Source organism: Carassius auratus, chromosome 21 (assembly GCF_003368295.1).
Source record: "Carassius auratus strain Wakin chromosome 21, ASM336829v1, whole genome shotgun sequence".
Lineage (NCBI taxonomy): Eukaryota > Metazoa > Chordata > Actinopteri > Cypriniformes > Cyprinidae > Carassius > Carassius auratus.
In genome coordinates this window covers 18,804,504-18,819,575 of record NC_039263.1, presented here as the reverse complement: position 1 = coordinate 18,819,575, position 15,072 = coordinate 18,804,504, and the positions used below count along the sequence as shown (strand labels likewise).

The 15,072-nt window shown below is 36.5% G+C and overlaps 2 protein-coding genes across 3 annotated transcripts; one reads left to right on the top strand and one right to left on the bottom strand.

Moving 5' to 3' along the window:
• Nucleotides 1–253: 253 nt before the first annotated feature.
• On the bottom strand, nt 254–9,267 carry LOC113038804 (ER degradation-enhancing alpha-mannosidase-like protein 3). The gene is made up of 20 exons (XM_026196477.1): nt 9,122–9,267; nt 8,072–8,117; nt 7,751–7,851; nt 7,202–7,241; nt 6,935–7,047; nt 6,586–6,739; nt 5,947–6,081; nt 5,755–5,860; nt 5,506–5,603; nt 5,278–5,403; nt 4,389–4,472; nt 4,184–4,267; nt 3,945–4,069; nt 3,671–3,836; nt 3,186–3,337; nt 2,912–3,032; nt 1,775–1,951; nt 1,521–1,686; nt 1,235–1,426; nt 254–854 (listed from the first exon to the last, which is right to left on the bottom strand). The coding sequence occupies exons 1-20, from the start codon at nt 9,265–9,267 to the stop codon at nt 652–654; spliced, it is 2,535 nt and encodes an 844-aa protein (XP_026052262.1). The 3' UTR covers nt 254–651.
• Nucleotides 9,268–10,089: 822 nt separating this feature from the next.
• LOC113038805 (probable low affinity copper uptake protein 2) lies at nt 10,090–14,842 on the top strand. Of its 2 annotated transcripts, none has more exons than XM_026196478.1 (4): nt 10,090–10,305; nt 11,624–11,690; nt 13,363–13,633; nt 13,789–14,842. In XM_026196478.1, the coding sequence occupies exons 1-4, from the start codon at nt 10,300–10,302 to the stop codon at nt 13,952–13,954; spliced, it is 510 nt and encodes a 169-aa protein (XP_026052263.1). In that variant the 5' UTR covers nt 10,090–10,299; the 3' UTR covers nt 13,955–14,842. The 2 variants fall into 2 exon arrangements, with proteins under 2 accessions (XP_026052263.1, XP_026052264.1); XM_026196479.1 differs by lacking the exon at nt 10,090–10,305 and adding an exon at nt 10,648–11,513.
• Nucleotides 14,843–15,072: the final 230 nt, after the last annotated feature.

Here is a 15,072-nt window from a genome sequence, read left to right as displayed (position 1 = left end):
GAGGGCGCTCTATGCTGCCAGAGATGCTGCACAGTGCTCCTGTAGTCTACACTGAGCAGCATAGAGCGCCCTCTCGCGGCTGTAGACGGTAATATTTTCTCTTGGTTCTTGGTTCTAAATAAATGCGACTTATAGTTTGGTGCGACTTGTATGTTTTTTTCCTCGTTATGACGTATTTTTGGACTGATGCGACTTAGACTCAGGTGCGACTTATAGTCCGAAAAATACGGGATATGATAAAATAAAATAAATGCACAAAACTGAGAACCAGTGATCTGCAGTGAATGAAAAACATTAAAATAAACCTGATCCACATAAAGTGGCGTGAGAGAATCTTTTACACCTCTTTATTACCCAAAACCGATGCTTTTCAATTGTAGACAACTGAGAAGAATCTATTGCAACTACCACGATATCAGAGAGACAGCAGCTTCATGTGTTGTACCATCTCACTCTGTGCAGATCAATATAGTCCCCAACTATGCAAGATAAGACCAATCTTAACCAGGGGAGGACTTGTGATCCCCCTGTGAGGAGCTCAGATGGTACATTTTCCATAGCACAGCCTGCATTTTCTGATCCGAGATCGGTGACAGGGAGCAACAGCCCTGCGTTCTGTGAAGGGGACCGTGGTCACGGCTGATCCCAGTGTCAGGGGCTGCTCTCAGGGTCTTTCAGCGGAGAGCTGCAGGTCTCCTGGTTTTCCCTGTTCAACGATGCGGCCTCATTGTTTGTCTCTGTGTCAGTCTCGCTCTGGTCCAGCACTAGCTGGATGGTAGTGCTTTCAGTCTCACCCTCGGCGAACTCTCCTTCCTTAGCTAAACGGAACTTAATATTTAGCTTCTCAGGTTTTTCTAAAAGGAAAAAAGAAAGAAAGGAAGAAACTCAAAATTGGATTCCACCTTAAAAAGTGGCTTGTATATTTTAATCGATAAATTGTACAAAATGTAAAAATCTATCTATCTATCTATCTATCTATCTATCTATCTATCTATCTAGAATAGATAATTTAATCTATCTGAATTTAGAAATAAATAAAAACAATGTAAAATGCTATAAACGTTTCTAAAAGTAATATATAAAATATTACGCCTGCAAAAAAAAAAAAAAAAAAAACTAGCACATTTTTGACTTACAAAATTTAATATGCTGACCAAATTGACTATTTGCTGAAGTCAACAAACTAAGAGTACAGAAGTAATCTATATTCAGTAGTTTTTGTCTAGTCAAATACCTTTTCCTAGTTGTCTTTCTTTGGGTAGCAAGAGGACATCCACATTGTGATGTTCTTGCAGAGCGGCAGTGAGTACAGCTCCCTCTTTGCTGAAGAGGAACACCAGGGGAACTGTGATGTCATCGGTAGGCTCTCCATCTCCAACCATCTGGAAGAGTGGAGTCTCAGAACTGCTGCTGCCATCTCTGTGATCTGTGAGGACATTCAAAACCGAAGGGTCCGGATTCTAAGACAATGCAGAGAAATCAAGAGCATAGTCTTCAAGTAATGTTACACTGGATCTCACCAATGAAGATGACTCCGGTTGCTCCAGCTTCCTGCAGGCGCCGAGCTTTGGCAGCAAACATGCAGTCTCCCCTCAGTGCCAGTGCTATGTGTCCCTGCAGCTCTACTGCGTTTTCAATCGGCCCACACGCCGTATAGGGAACACTCTTCACAATGCTGCCTTTCACCTTAGAGAGACACAGATGAGACAATAACTTGTGGTAAATATGTAAAATACCAGCAGTGAAGTCAAGAAATTATCATAAGGTTCCTCACCCCATGCTCTTGTTTGGTAAGATCCGTTCCAAACTTTGCTGGCCCCGCCGTAAGGACTGTTTGACCCAAAAACGGAGGGGAAATGAGCTGCACAATTAGTGGCACCACTTCCTCATGCTCCGGTGTTTGGCTCACCTCAGCAACCAGCTTTAACTTGTACACACCCTTCTGAGAGTCCTATGGAAAAGAGAGAGACGGATGAATGAACTGACATATGAAAGAAGAGATCAATCACTGATATCCAACAGTTGGTCCCAGTGTCTATTTTAACTAAAACTTAAAACTAGTATTAAATACAGCTGAAATAAAAATAAAAACTAAACATTTAAAAGGTTTGTTTAATCTTAAAAATAACAAAAACAAATTAAAGCTCAATGTAAAATATATATTAGTAAGGACCATTTATATATATATATATATATATATATATATATATATATATATATATATATATATATATATATATAGACACACACACACACACACACACACGTACCATTAGTATATAAATAATACTAAAATACCTGGTTGGTCCACTGAACTGGACTAAAACATAAATAATTTAAAGCTTACTAGAAAACAAAACATGACAAAATTACTAAAAATAAATGGAAATGAATACAGATAATACACAAAAGCAAATTCAAAATATTAATAAATACAATAGTATTTAAATAATGTTAAAACAACCGACTGGTCCACTGAACTAAAATAAATTAAGTTTTAGTTTAAGTACTACAATTATTATAACTACAACCAAATAAATTAAAAAGGTAAATATAAATACGAAAAGGCGAAAAACAAGTTTACTAAAACAAGTAAAAAATTGAAAGGGTGCATTTTTATTTTAATGTGTCCTGTTATTATGAAATTATAGAATTAAGTAGTGTGTAATATTAATTAATAACATGTACTTGTATGGTTAGAGTAATGACTATGGTTTGGTTAAGGGTTAGTTACATGTAATTATGCATACAAATTCCATTATTACTATAATAATAGGTACACAATTTGTAACCAGGACAATGTAAGTGCTACCAAACTCAATATACTAAAAGAAAAGCTCATTTTAAATATTAATAAGTACAAAAACAGTATATAAACAATACTAAAATGGTTGGTCCAATGAAAGGAAACCTGAAATGCTGAGCCTTGGCTGGCAGAGACCAACTCAGTAAGGGGTGTCAGAGAGATGCCCATGCTTTTCAGAAACTCGATTGGCTCCAGGCCCGTGTCATGAAGAGGCAGTTCAATCCCCCTGTGTTTTATATATATATATATATATATATATATATATATATATATATATATATATATATATAGTAAAAAAAAAAATTAGGCATTTTTTTTGTCCTTTTCTTTTTTTTATTCTAGATGCTTTTCAATGATAAACCTGTCACATATGATCCACCTGACAGATGAGGCCTGCTGGGCTCTTCCCACACCGGTGAGGTATTTATAACTGTCCCTGATTGTCTTGGCAAAGGTGGGGTTGTTAGGGAACAGGGTTTGAGCACTGGGACACGAGTATGAAAATAAATCGTCTTCATGAGCTTGAGGTTCCTGAAAGGTATACAATGATGTTGAAAACCCATTAACTACTATGTTTCCAGCCACATATTTGTAAAATTGCATAAAAAGTTACAACTGTTTTATTTGCAAATGTTTTATGCAAAATTCTATTTTTGGATGGTTACACTGGTATTGTAGACAATTACCGTCAAAAAATAAAGCCAAAAGTTGCAGAGAATATCACATTGTGGGGATTTAAAGCTCTAAAACCAAAGTCTGAGAAAACATTCAGTCATAGAAACAAACTTCTTATGGATCCAAAAGGTCCCATACTACATGGAACATCATTTTGGAGTCCCGTTTGAGGATAAGGCGATCTCTTACTGTGTTGTTGGTATGGCAGGGGGGTTGGGTTGTAGACAGAGATACTGGGAGCAAATGAGCCTCAGTAGTGAAAATATAATCATCAATGTTTATAGGCAACTGGCTCTTCTCTGAGAAGAGCAGGTAGAGGTACTTAAACATCTCAGCCAGGAAGAAGGAATCCATCCTTGAAACAAACAAACAGAATTATTTGACGCCTCTGACTTCAGCCTTTTAAATTTAATCTATATATACTACACAAACAATATAGAGGAATTACTAACAGGACTCTCACCTGTCCTCATGCGTTCCTGTCCTCACATCCTGTACGGCGGCGAAGCCACAAGGGACCCGAGCGTGAGTGTTTAGCTTCTCCACTATAGACTGGCCTACTTTCAAATAGTAAGGATCACCTGTGGCCTAGAAATGAGGCGGGAAATATTATTTCAAAACAATGGAGACAGCTAAAATAAGTAGTCTGCTGTTGGTTATTAGTAGGCCTTAATATTCAGCTGTTTCAGGTGGTATCCATACTTTGTAAAGGAAATATGTGCTTTCAGCAAACTCCGGTCTCAATGGGTGCTGGCCCCAGTGAACTCTGAACTCGGTGGTGAAGGCCTGTTAAACAAAATGAATAGTAGGCAAGGACTTTTGGAGGATTAGTACTGAAAAATGATCTCTGTATGACTGAGGATGTTTAGGTTTAAGGTGACTTGTGCAAATTTAGACCATTAATTACCTCGGGGAGGAAATTGTGCTGTTTAGTCACTTGATACAGCATCTCATGAGTCTCTATGGCAGGTTTCAAGTCTCCTCTCAGAACCTGAAAGATATTTAGGTATACTACTTCATTTGTGACCATGGACCACAAAACCATGTCATGTGCCGTAAATTGGCCCATCTCATTTATATCTTTTTAATGTTTTAGTAATTTCAGTACTTCCACTTAAATTTATTTCTTTTTTTGAAATGAAAAATTTTTTAAATATGTTTTAGTTAATAGTAACCACAATGGTTGTGACCTATCATTATTTTATACATATTTTCATCTTGTTGTCTTAACTAAATGAAGTAAAGCAAACATTTGGCTTTCTAGCTGAGAGGGAAAAAACTGCCTTTTGCCAATCGAAAAGTTTTTTTTATTCTTTTCGTTTTTGTATACTTGAACACATCACAGAAAACCAAAAAAGTAGTCGCCAACTGGCCAGTAAAGTCCATATTTATTCAAGAAATAGGGGTGTACGATAAATATCGGCCGATAAATAATGCGCATCTCGTCAGTAAAGCTGGTTCTCTAATCAGCTGTAAATTCCATCAGGTGCGTTCATTATCAGCGTGGATTTGCGCAGCTTGTCCGTTAACAACAGCTCTGTGTAGTCACAGCTGATCTATGTGAAATCACGCACCTGATGGAATTTACAACTGATTAGAGAACCGGCTTTACTGACGATATGCGCATTATTTATCGGCCGATATTTATCATGCACCCCTATCAAGAAACATTCATTTTTAACCCCCACTCCAGCCTAAACTGATCTATAAAGTCTACTGGTGCTGACCAATTTGTCAATGCAAAAATATCTCTATTCTCTGAGTCAACCTGAAACACAGAAGATGAAAAAGTGAACCTGTAGCCCAGGGAAGAAGGCAAGCAAGGAATCCATCCAGCTTCGCACATTTACAGTGGGGTTGTGCATGTGCACGTTGAGCAGCAGAGGAGGCTGGCTGATGTACTTCATAATGGCACTGTAGTGCTGTCACAACAGACAAAGTCACATGGGCAGATCATAGATGTAAAACAAGCTCTGTTTGACTAATAGAGGCTTGATTATTCCTGGAGAACAAAGAGCCCTTACTGTGTTGAATCTGTTAAGGTACACCTTGTCCCCAAGAAGAATATAAGCTTTCATCAAGTATTCATAATAAGAGTCGATTCCAGCGCCAACACCACTATCTGTCATGAGAAACAGAGAAGGTACTGATATGAATACGGTCTCTGTATGAGTCAAAGTGGGATTAGTTATGGTGAAGTGGCTGTGTGGGACATTTATTTTTACTGTGCAAAGGAAATGACAGCAACTAGAAATGTCAGTATGAGGCCACACCTCTGCGAACCCAGTCTCCATTGTGGATGTTGATCACAGTGCCGACAAGGTCACTTCCTCTTTGCCTTTTCTCCCAGAGGACATCCAAAGCTTTCCTAGCGTGCTCCTAGTATGAACAACCTCTTAGCACACACTTCTCACTGAGTCGGAGTCTTGATCTGTAATGAGTAAGAAAACATGCTAGATGTTTACCTCAAAGATTGGGTCCCCGGACAGTCGGCTGAGAGCTGCAAACTCCAGAATCATGGTGCCTGCACAAGCAGTGCAAGTGTCCGACTCCGTTCCGGTCCGAGAAAGGGGGCTGATGACCCCATAGCGCAAATTTACCTGAAGAGGAAAATGAGAATGAAAACATTTAAAGGAAATGTCTGATCAAGGTTTAAAACAATGTGGAATCATTCTCATGTAACAAAAATTTGTGATAAAATAAAAAAGGCAAAAAGTGACTAGTGTTTTGTGCTATAGGATCCATGTTACATTTCACCCCAAAATAAAAAGAAAATTATTTTGCATAGTGATTAAATGTATATCCCCTAAAAATCAATCTATTGTAATTATTCAGTTAGCATTTTATTTAATATTACCACTTAAGGACAGTTAGATTGATAGACGATCAGTGCCAAAATGAAAAGTGCAGAATGTGTATTGAACTATTTGTCAAAATGGAAAAACACAACCCTTTTTTTCTAGTCATGTAGCACCGATTTCAAATTATTCATGTTTTATTAAAAGCCCATCTTGCCAGCAGTGAATTACACCTTTATGTCATTCTGCTGCTAACAGAAGGACAGGTCAAATTATTCAAGTATCAGTCAATAGTGGTGCAGTTACTCGAGGATAAGGAAGGCCACTGGAGGTGTTAAAGGCAGGCAGGAGGCGGAAGCCCAGTTCTTTGGCCATGTGTAGCAGTTCATCTCTGTACCACTGCATTTTCTCTCCACGCTGCTTTAGAACATCTGCCATGACATGGGCACCCAACAAGCCACTGGAAGAAAACGGAGAAGTTTCATCAATAATGCATTTCATGGAGGAAGTCTATAAAAACAGTGAACTTGGAGCATAAGGCCTATAAATCTAATTACGTCTTATAAACCTGCTTGAAAATCTACTGTATTCCTGCTCAGTTTTTTTTTTTACCCAGTAAACACATCTAAAGCTAAAGAAACATCATGATTCATACCCCAGCACACGGATATTGGTCTCAAAGACAGAGACGACGATGTCATTATCAAATCTGACATCTCGCACGGTCTTCTTCACAGCCTCCTCAAATTCATCCAGTTTGTTTAACAACTGCTCAAAACACATGAAACAACACTTCAGAAGCATCTATTATTATGTCCTTAGTATTGATTTGAATGAGCTTTCTTAACATGTCAGCCCGATTAAATAAACATCATTAATGTTTTTGATCAAGTTCCATTAAACTGGAAAAGATTTAACTCACCACAAGAGTATCTAAAGTGTCTATTAATGTTAAAGAGAACCTGTTAAGATAGAAAGAGAGGTTGCCATTAATATCCCAAAGAATCTAGGACTTTCAGATGTCCCATCAATCAATCTTTGAAACTAAATCTAGCAAACTGACTGGTCATATTTCCAGAATCTAAAGTAACATGCGATTACAAGAGTCATGTGCAGCAAAAGTTTTAATAAAATTGGTAAATGTTATACTTTATACTAGTGCTGTCATCCAAAATAAATGTTTTTGTCTACATAATATATATATATATGTGTATACTGGGTATGTATATATAAACACACACACACACACACTCACAAAGAGTATATATTTTGATTTATATTATATATAAATATATTAAGTATATGAACAAAACATTTTTCTGAAATGTATACATGCATGTGAGTGTATGTATATATATACTTAATAAATGTACAGTACACACATATATTATGTAAACAAAACTTTTATTTTGGATGAGATTAATCGTTTGACAGCACTACTTTATACAGAATGATTATGAGCTTGACTCACTTTCCCAGAGAGTCATCAATGTCTCCTCGATTGGGTTCCAGCCCTCTTACCCTTCCTCTACAGCTGAGGGGCATCAACTCATCTGCTGGGTAGGCATAGTCCTAAAAGAGAACAGAAGGAGAGACAGTGCATTTCAAATAGTCTTAATAACAGATGCATTCCTTTCCACATTTTCACACTTTAGAATAACAGTTATTTTGAATGCCAGTCATTTAGGTCCAATACATACAAATGATTCAGGAAACCAATGTTCTTGTTTGTGAACACTAATTTAAAATGATTCCTGAATTATAAACAAACAAATTATGGGTATTTACTCACCATGTAACTGTTATAGGCATGATCAAACATCTCTAGAATTTGGTCCCTAAAAAAATATAAAATAAATAAGAATGTGCAGCATTTACTCTTTCATATCACTAGAAAAAAAGCAATGGAAATGTCCATGTAAACTCAATTCAACTGCAACAGTAAATGTTGCAGAAGTCACCAATAAGGCTACCTTTTATTGTATACCTTCCACATCCACATTAGAACAAAAATACATAATGTCACTGCTGTAGGCAGTCTGTGTGTGTGTGTATGGATGTATGTCCATATAAAGTTTAAATTTGGGGGATAGGAAGTTTTTTTTCTTTTCTTTTTTTTTTTATACACAATTTGAAATGTATATTTTTATAAAAGATTTCTATTTTTTTTAATGCTCTTCTTTCAACTTTCTATTAATAAAAGAATTCTGGAGAAAAAAAAAAACGTAGGCCTATCACAGTTTCCACAAAAATATTAAGCAGGGCAACTGTTTTCAACAATGATGATAATGATGTTTCTTAAGTACCAAAACAGCATATTAGAACTATTTCTGAAGGACCACGTGGCACAGCAGAGTAAATTAGTAATGGCTGCTTTGCCATTAATATTATTTGCACATTTTTGAAAAGCAGGAATTAGCATGACAGCAAACTAAATCATTAAGTGGAACCTATTAACTGTTTTCATCAAGATTGTGTTCTGAAGCAACCCTCTCTCAGTAAACAAGACTCAACCACTGAAGCAATGAGGTAATATAAAGATTTACAGCCCAAGAACACATATTTTGGTGTACTAACATGATGTCAGACAAAACCAAATCACATGGAATTAAAGTACATGGATAATGTTTACCATTACATAAAGCATTACAGCCTGTCATCATCATCATCAGAGTATAAGGTAAGAAATGTTTGTCAAGTCAAACAATGTCACCAAATATAAATGTACACGTCAAAGGTAAACGTCTTGTTTGACAACACCATTTACCATAATCATTCGACCTGCCATCAATCATCAAAATAATCACGCCAAATCCCGTCAGGCCACCGCAGCTAAACTCACCTGATTTCGGACTTCTCCTCTGCAGTCATTGCCTGTCCATCTTGACCAGTGACTCCAATCACAAGACAAGAGAATAACACAGCTGCCAGAGCCATGACCATCCCACCAAAACAATTTGTTTCTTTTCTGATCCAGTTTCCCCCCATTTAAAGAGGTATTTTTTCAAAACCTGCTCTTTTAGCCCCTTTAAAATATAACTAAGTTACCCTTAGGCCTGTCAATGTTTACGTTAATAACTTCTTATCTTGTCCTATGCAGTTCGTTGACATTAGTTGATTTTTATTTTCCTACCTTAACGGTCGTATTTCGTAATCTCCAGAAAAACTGAAAACAAGTGACTATGTATTTTGGATAAGTGCTTCTGACAATTTCTTTACTTACAACACTGCCTCCACTTGTCGAGCTAACGAGCTAACTAGCAAACTTGCCTACGAATGTATTTCCCAGCACTAACAATACTTTTGTAATCTCGTTAGACCCTCTTAAAATTTCTGGACATATATACTTTCGAACTGACTGCGTCCATCTCCTGATAATCTCCATTCTGTCTAGATTTAGCCCCTCATTTCGCGGAGTTTGGTTAAGGCGATTGACCAGCCTCATCCGGGCGCGAGCTGATGGCATCATCACCAAGAGCCAATGGGTACAGAATACATAAAGGCTGGGTTGATTTATAGCTTTATTCATTCAATATTGTTGTATTATACCAAAACTGTATTTAAACACAACATTTTATGTGATTTGGTTATAAAGCTTGTATCGTATTATTTACCGTATGATTTAAAAATAATATTGAATACATGTATACAAACCCGTTGTAACCCGTATTTAACATGTCTTTACACAAGTTAAATTGCATTTATAACGTTCTTTTTAGAGTGGTATGTAGTTTTAATCGAGTTTTTGTTCATTTCCGCATTGGACACGCAGAGGACTTCAACTCCCATAATCCTTTTCGGCGCATATAAATAAAGCCTCGTGATGTAACGGCACTTTTTTGTTTGGGCTGAGTGCTTTTCAACTGCCTAGCTGTACGGGCAGTCGGGCACAGAAAAATGTGTCTAACTTGGCCGTTGAGGCGCAGGGGGTAGTGAAATGTGTGTTTCTGAGGCAAGGGTCGTGTCATCTGTCTTAAATTTACCTGAACTCCTTTTTAGACGATCGCACGCGACTTCATCATGAATGTAAGTTTTACTTTTTACAATTACATTGATTTCACGCAGATAAATTATAGTCAGTAAATAAATAAATAAATGCATCTGTAATCCAAGACAGATGTTAAGCATTAAGTGGGTTGTTGCTGTTTTTACTACATAGATATGCATATTTCATTTTAATACACCATTGCGTTATGTTAATAGTTACTTAAAAAGATAATTCCTACTAAACATGGAAATTACATTTAACCTCCTCTATAACTGACAGCCTTATTAATAATTACAATTATTCCTTTAATAAAAGTGAAGAGGACTAAGGCTTTTTGAGCAATGTTTCTTGGGCACTTTCCCAATTAAAAAAAAAAAAAAAGACTAAAAATGTTTATATGAATACTTTAGATCAGTCGTCAGCCCTGGGTCTCACCTGATTCTACTTTGACAGCATTATTAGCTAAAGTTGCCCGGCAACATTGCTCAAAAAGTTGCCCTGTGTATCATCAACCTAAGGCTGTCATTCTGTCACATCACATCATGGACAAGTAGCAGGTTTTGCAAAACTGTCAAAATGATTCTTTTGATCTATATTTACACTGAAGTTGACAAGGCAACAGCATTTCACAGAACAAATAAAAGATGTATTCAGGTGAGAGCTTACACAGCTGCTCCCAGATAAGGACACAAATGTATCAAAAGCCACTTGTCTCCATTTGGCTAATGCAAAACTATCTCCAGAGCAGGACCCTGGAATTCTCCAGTGCTTGAAATGGATTGGATGGAATTCTTAAATTTTGCTTCTGAAGACAGGACAGGCAGATTTACTCATGATTATAGCGAGTGATGGAATGTTGTTGATCTGGAGCATAACAGGGACCTCCTTGTCTTCTGCTCTTCGTTCTGTACTTCCTGAAGCACACTTGTTAGTACAAGTTTAATGTATCAGTCTTCAAGGGGCTGTTTCCTGTAATGTGACTGTCACATGTAAGTGGTTAGGCTTCCTCTACCACTTCTAATGTTAACACTGCAGAAGTACTGAGAAAAGCCAGGACCACAAAGTCTGCTCAGATCTAGCTTTGATATATTGTGTCTTCTGACAGTTGCTTGGGTAATTTAAGAAAGTCATGCAAAAAGTAAAGCTTGATGGCATTGAAATATTGCGATGTGAATAATAGTAGTTAATCAGAGGTCCAGGATTGAACTTCAAGGACTGGCAAGATTGCATTACCTGTTTTGACAAGGTAATGGAAGCATCATTAACTTCTATTTATGAACTCTTCCCAAGAGTGACAGTCAACCCTCAACGGAAACATGTCACAAATTACAAGCCTGCTTATTCTGTCTTCTGCAGATGCACTTTGAGGGATCCAGCAATGTCACGCTGTTGTTTGACTTCTGGGATGTGCGTGGACCTGCAGGTACATAGGATTTACAAACAAGATCGAACATGATAGGATAATGCGCATACATGATTTATACCAAACCATCTTTTATCAGTTAGATGCAAAAGTTGTTTAACCTGTTAACTGTCAGCCGTCCCCTCGGTGAGACACCTACATTTACTTCACTATATTACAATTAAATCCTAATCTAATAACAAACTATATATCGTTGGAAAGGTCTAAAACTCCTAAATAGATATTTTACCAATCCTTTTTGTTAAGAATGATGTAGGAAAAGTAATAGATTAATTTATGGCAAGAGTGCACCCCAAAAACATACAAGTTCTGACCTTTGTCAAAAAAAAAAAAAAAAAAGAAGTCTTCTTTGTTGCCTTTTTCACATTTTAGAAATCATCAGAAATGATATATCACTTGAAAACATAACATCTCAAAATTCATCCTTTGAAACCCATTTTAAATTCAAACATTCCATTACCATGAAAATGGTACGTCAAAATCATGTACCAAAATGTTTTCAGTCATGAATTATAAAAATTTCTGTTTGGATCATGCACTTTCAAGTCTATGTTAAAAAATGTGAGTGATAGTTAACAGGTTAACTTTTTTTATGTACATGTTACTTCACATTAAAGTAATAGTTCTTGCACAAATTACAAATATCTCATCAATTATTGCAGTGTTATTTTTTCATTTTAATTTGAATTTACTTCAGTTTAAATTATTATATTATATATACATACATACACATACTGCCTTTAATTGAAGTTACAGGTGCATCTCAGACAATGGTGAGCTTGAAATATTCCAGAAAATTGGCCAGCCGTTTCACAGTTTTGACATCAGGCTCTTTGTTGTAGAAATGCCACAGCTTTATAGAGTATATTATTATATTGTAGTGTAGGGCTTGAATGTGCGTATATTCAGTCATACTGTGGGAATCACGTAAACAACAGCTTCCTGATTTGGTTTGCTCCCGGTTGGTTTCAGTTCATTGTAAGAGTCAGACAGATAATGATATATGTAAATTGGGGTTAGAAATATTTTAAAACTGTTTCTGAAGTCTCTTATCCTCATTATTTTTAGCAATATTGTGAAATGTTGTTACAATTAAAAAAAAAAAAAAATAATAATAATAGAAGGTATGAAAGAACAGTATTTATTTGAAACAGAATTATTTTGTAACATTATTAATAACTGACTTGTATGTGTATCTATCGCCTGAATGTATTTTAGTATACATCGTAAATGTCTTTTTCCTTTTGTTGATTGTATAATTTGTATAATTTATTCAGAGATCGCCATGAAATTAGCCTTAATACTGGCCTGGCGTTAAATAGCGAATAAATAAATAACATTATAAATGTTACTTTTCTGTTAAACTATAGCATTCTGTAATGCATCTTTACTGAAAGAGAAACATTTGTTAAATTATTTAACTATTTAATGCCAACTATAAAAACTATATTGGTTTTTGTTTACATTTAAACATTTTATCTGAACATTTACTACATTTTTAACAACTGATTTTAGCTATATAAACCTGAAGGGCTTACATTTTAATAATTTTTATATTAACATTTTGATCTTAAGACCCTAGTGTTAAAAAACACTTTATACCTGTAATTTTAAAAGTTCGATTAGCAATGTAAAGTGTGTAAAGCCCGTGTCTTGATTTCTCTCTCTACAGGAATGGTGTTGTCGGTCTTTGTCGTTCTACTGCTCACAGTGATCTACGAGCTTCTGAAAGTGTGGAAGGTCACTATCGGACAACAGAAGCAACCCTCCATGAAGCATTCATCCGCTCCGGTGTCTCTCTCACCTGGAGCGTCCTGTTTCGCCCCTGTCATGAAGTGTCAAGGGGGAAGCTCTTCTCTGAACAACAGCCCCTCTGAGATCTCATTAGCTCCCACCGAGAATACGGCCACCACTGCTGACAGCACCACCGCTGTTAAGAAGAGGTAATGCTCACAAGACAACTAGGAAGTGTTTTGAACTGTAATGACATCCAAATCGGTGGAATCCGATTGAAAGATAACCAATGAGTTGATGATTATTTATACCTCGTAGCTTAATGAATCTCTGCCCTCCTACAAATGTCTCTTTCCTTCTTCAGCTGGCTTCTGCACTCCCTCCAGACCGCCATACACATCCTGCAGGTGACGCTGGGCTACATGCTCATGCTCTGTGTCATGTCCTACAACGTGTGGATCTTCCTGGGGGTCATCATTGGATCTGTCTTGGGATACTTTCTGGCTTTTCCTCTACTGAATCAGATTTGAGAAGACACATGTGGAACAGAAACATGTGGTCGGCATTTCGAAATGTTCATCTGAGTTGACTGCGGACTCTAGATCAAGAGCAAGATGGAAGGTTTGTGTGGCCACAACCAATAAGACAAGAAGAGATGTTGCGATATGAAGACTGAACAGGGATGATTCTCATTTTGAACCGTTTTTAAGGTTGTATTTTGCATGAAATCTTATTTAACTGAAATTTGCCGGTAACCTTTGTAAAAAAGGTTAAAAACCGACTTTCAAAAGTTTTTAGAGATTAGATTTTAAAGCTCGTTGGAAACACAATACGTTTGAGGTTGTATGATGTTGTGTCCTCTTGTTCAAACAGTCAGCACTGTACTAAATTGGAGATGTGCCTCATTGAGCGGTTTTATACTTTCTAAAACTACTGATGTAATTAATAAGCTAATTTTCTGTTACACAGATGAATGTTTAATTGTCTTCTCTGAGATTTGCTTTACTGTAGCTGGTGGTTTTCTGTTATTTCGGGAAATCACACTAGTTTTAAACCTCATAATAAACTTCCTACTTGAGCCTAGATCAGGCATTTTGGTGTCATGCTGGGAATTACTGCTGAATAGCAGAACAAACAGGTTAAAAAGAGAAATGTAAATCATGTGGCCTTAGTTAATGTTCGCCAGCAAGACAGACGCATGGAAACTGACTGAGAGCAGAAATTAGAAACTACGAATCTCACGGCAATGATTTAAATGCACTGTTAGTAATGTTCCTCCAGACAATCTTTTTGTTTTACTCCATTGCTTAAAATGAAATTTGTTTTATTGCATAATATCTTAAACATTTTGATTACAAGTCTGCACCCTTTTTCTACAGCCTTTGAATTTTAATTAAAAAAAATACTAAGTTGCATCACATAAATGTGGAGTTTTCATTTTAGACTAAGGCTTTAACACACACACACACACACACACACACACACACACACACACACTTATTTCATACAAGTCTCTTGTAGAGGAGTTAAAGCTTGTTTAGTATACACAACAAATAAAAAGGGGGAAAATTATATAAGCATTTCTGGTCAATGTTCAAAATAGTTGTGCTCCTTAATACTTTTGTGGAACCTATAATTTTTTTTTTTC

What these genes read in the sequence shown, in the direction of transcription:
- LOC113038805 (XM_026196478.1), top strand. An exon ending in GGATGTGCGTGGACCTGCAG is followed by an intron (nt 11,691 to 13,362) that starts GTACATAGGATT and finishes CTCTCTCTACAG; the next exon opens with GAATGGTGTTGTCGGTCTTT. An exon ending in ACCACCGCTGTTAAGAAGAG is followed by an intron (nt 13,634 to 13,788) that starts GTAATGCTCACA and finishes TTCCTTCTTCAG; the next exon opens with CTGGCTTCTGCACTCCCTCC.
- LOC113038804 (XM_026196477.1), bottom strand. Translation starts at nt 9,267, where the DNA reads ATGGGGGGAAACTGGATCAGAAAAGAAACAAATTGTTTTGGTGGGATG. An exon ending in CAGCAGGCCTCATCTGTCAG is followed by an intron (nt 3,033 to 3,185) that starts GTGGATCATATG and finishes TATAAAACACAG; the next exon opens with GGGGATTGAACTGCCTCTTC. An exon ending in GCCAAGGCTCAGCATTTCAG is followed by an intron (nt 1,952 to 2,911) that starts GTTTCCTTTCAT and finishes TCTTTTCCATAG; the next exon opens with GACTCTCAGAAGGGTGTGTA.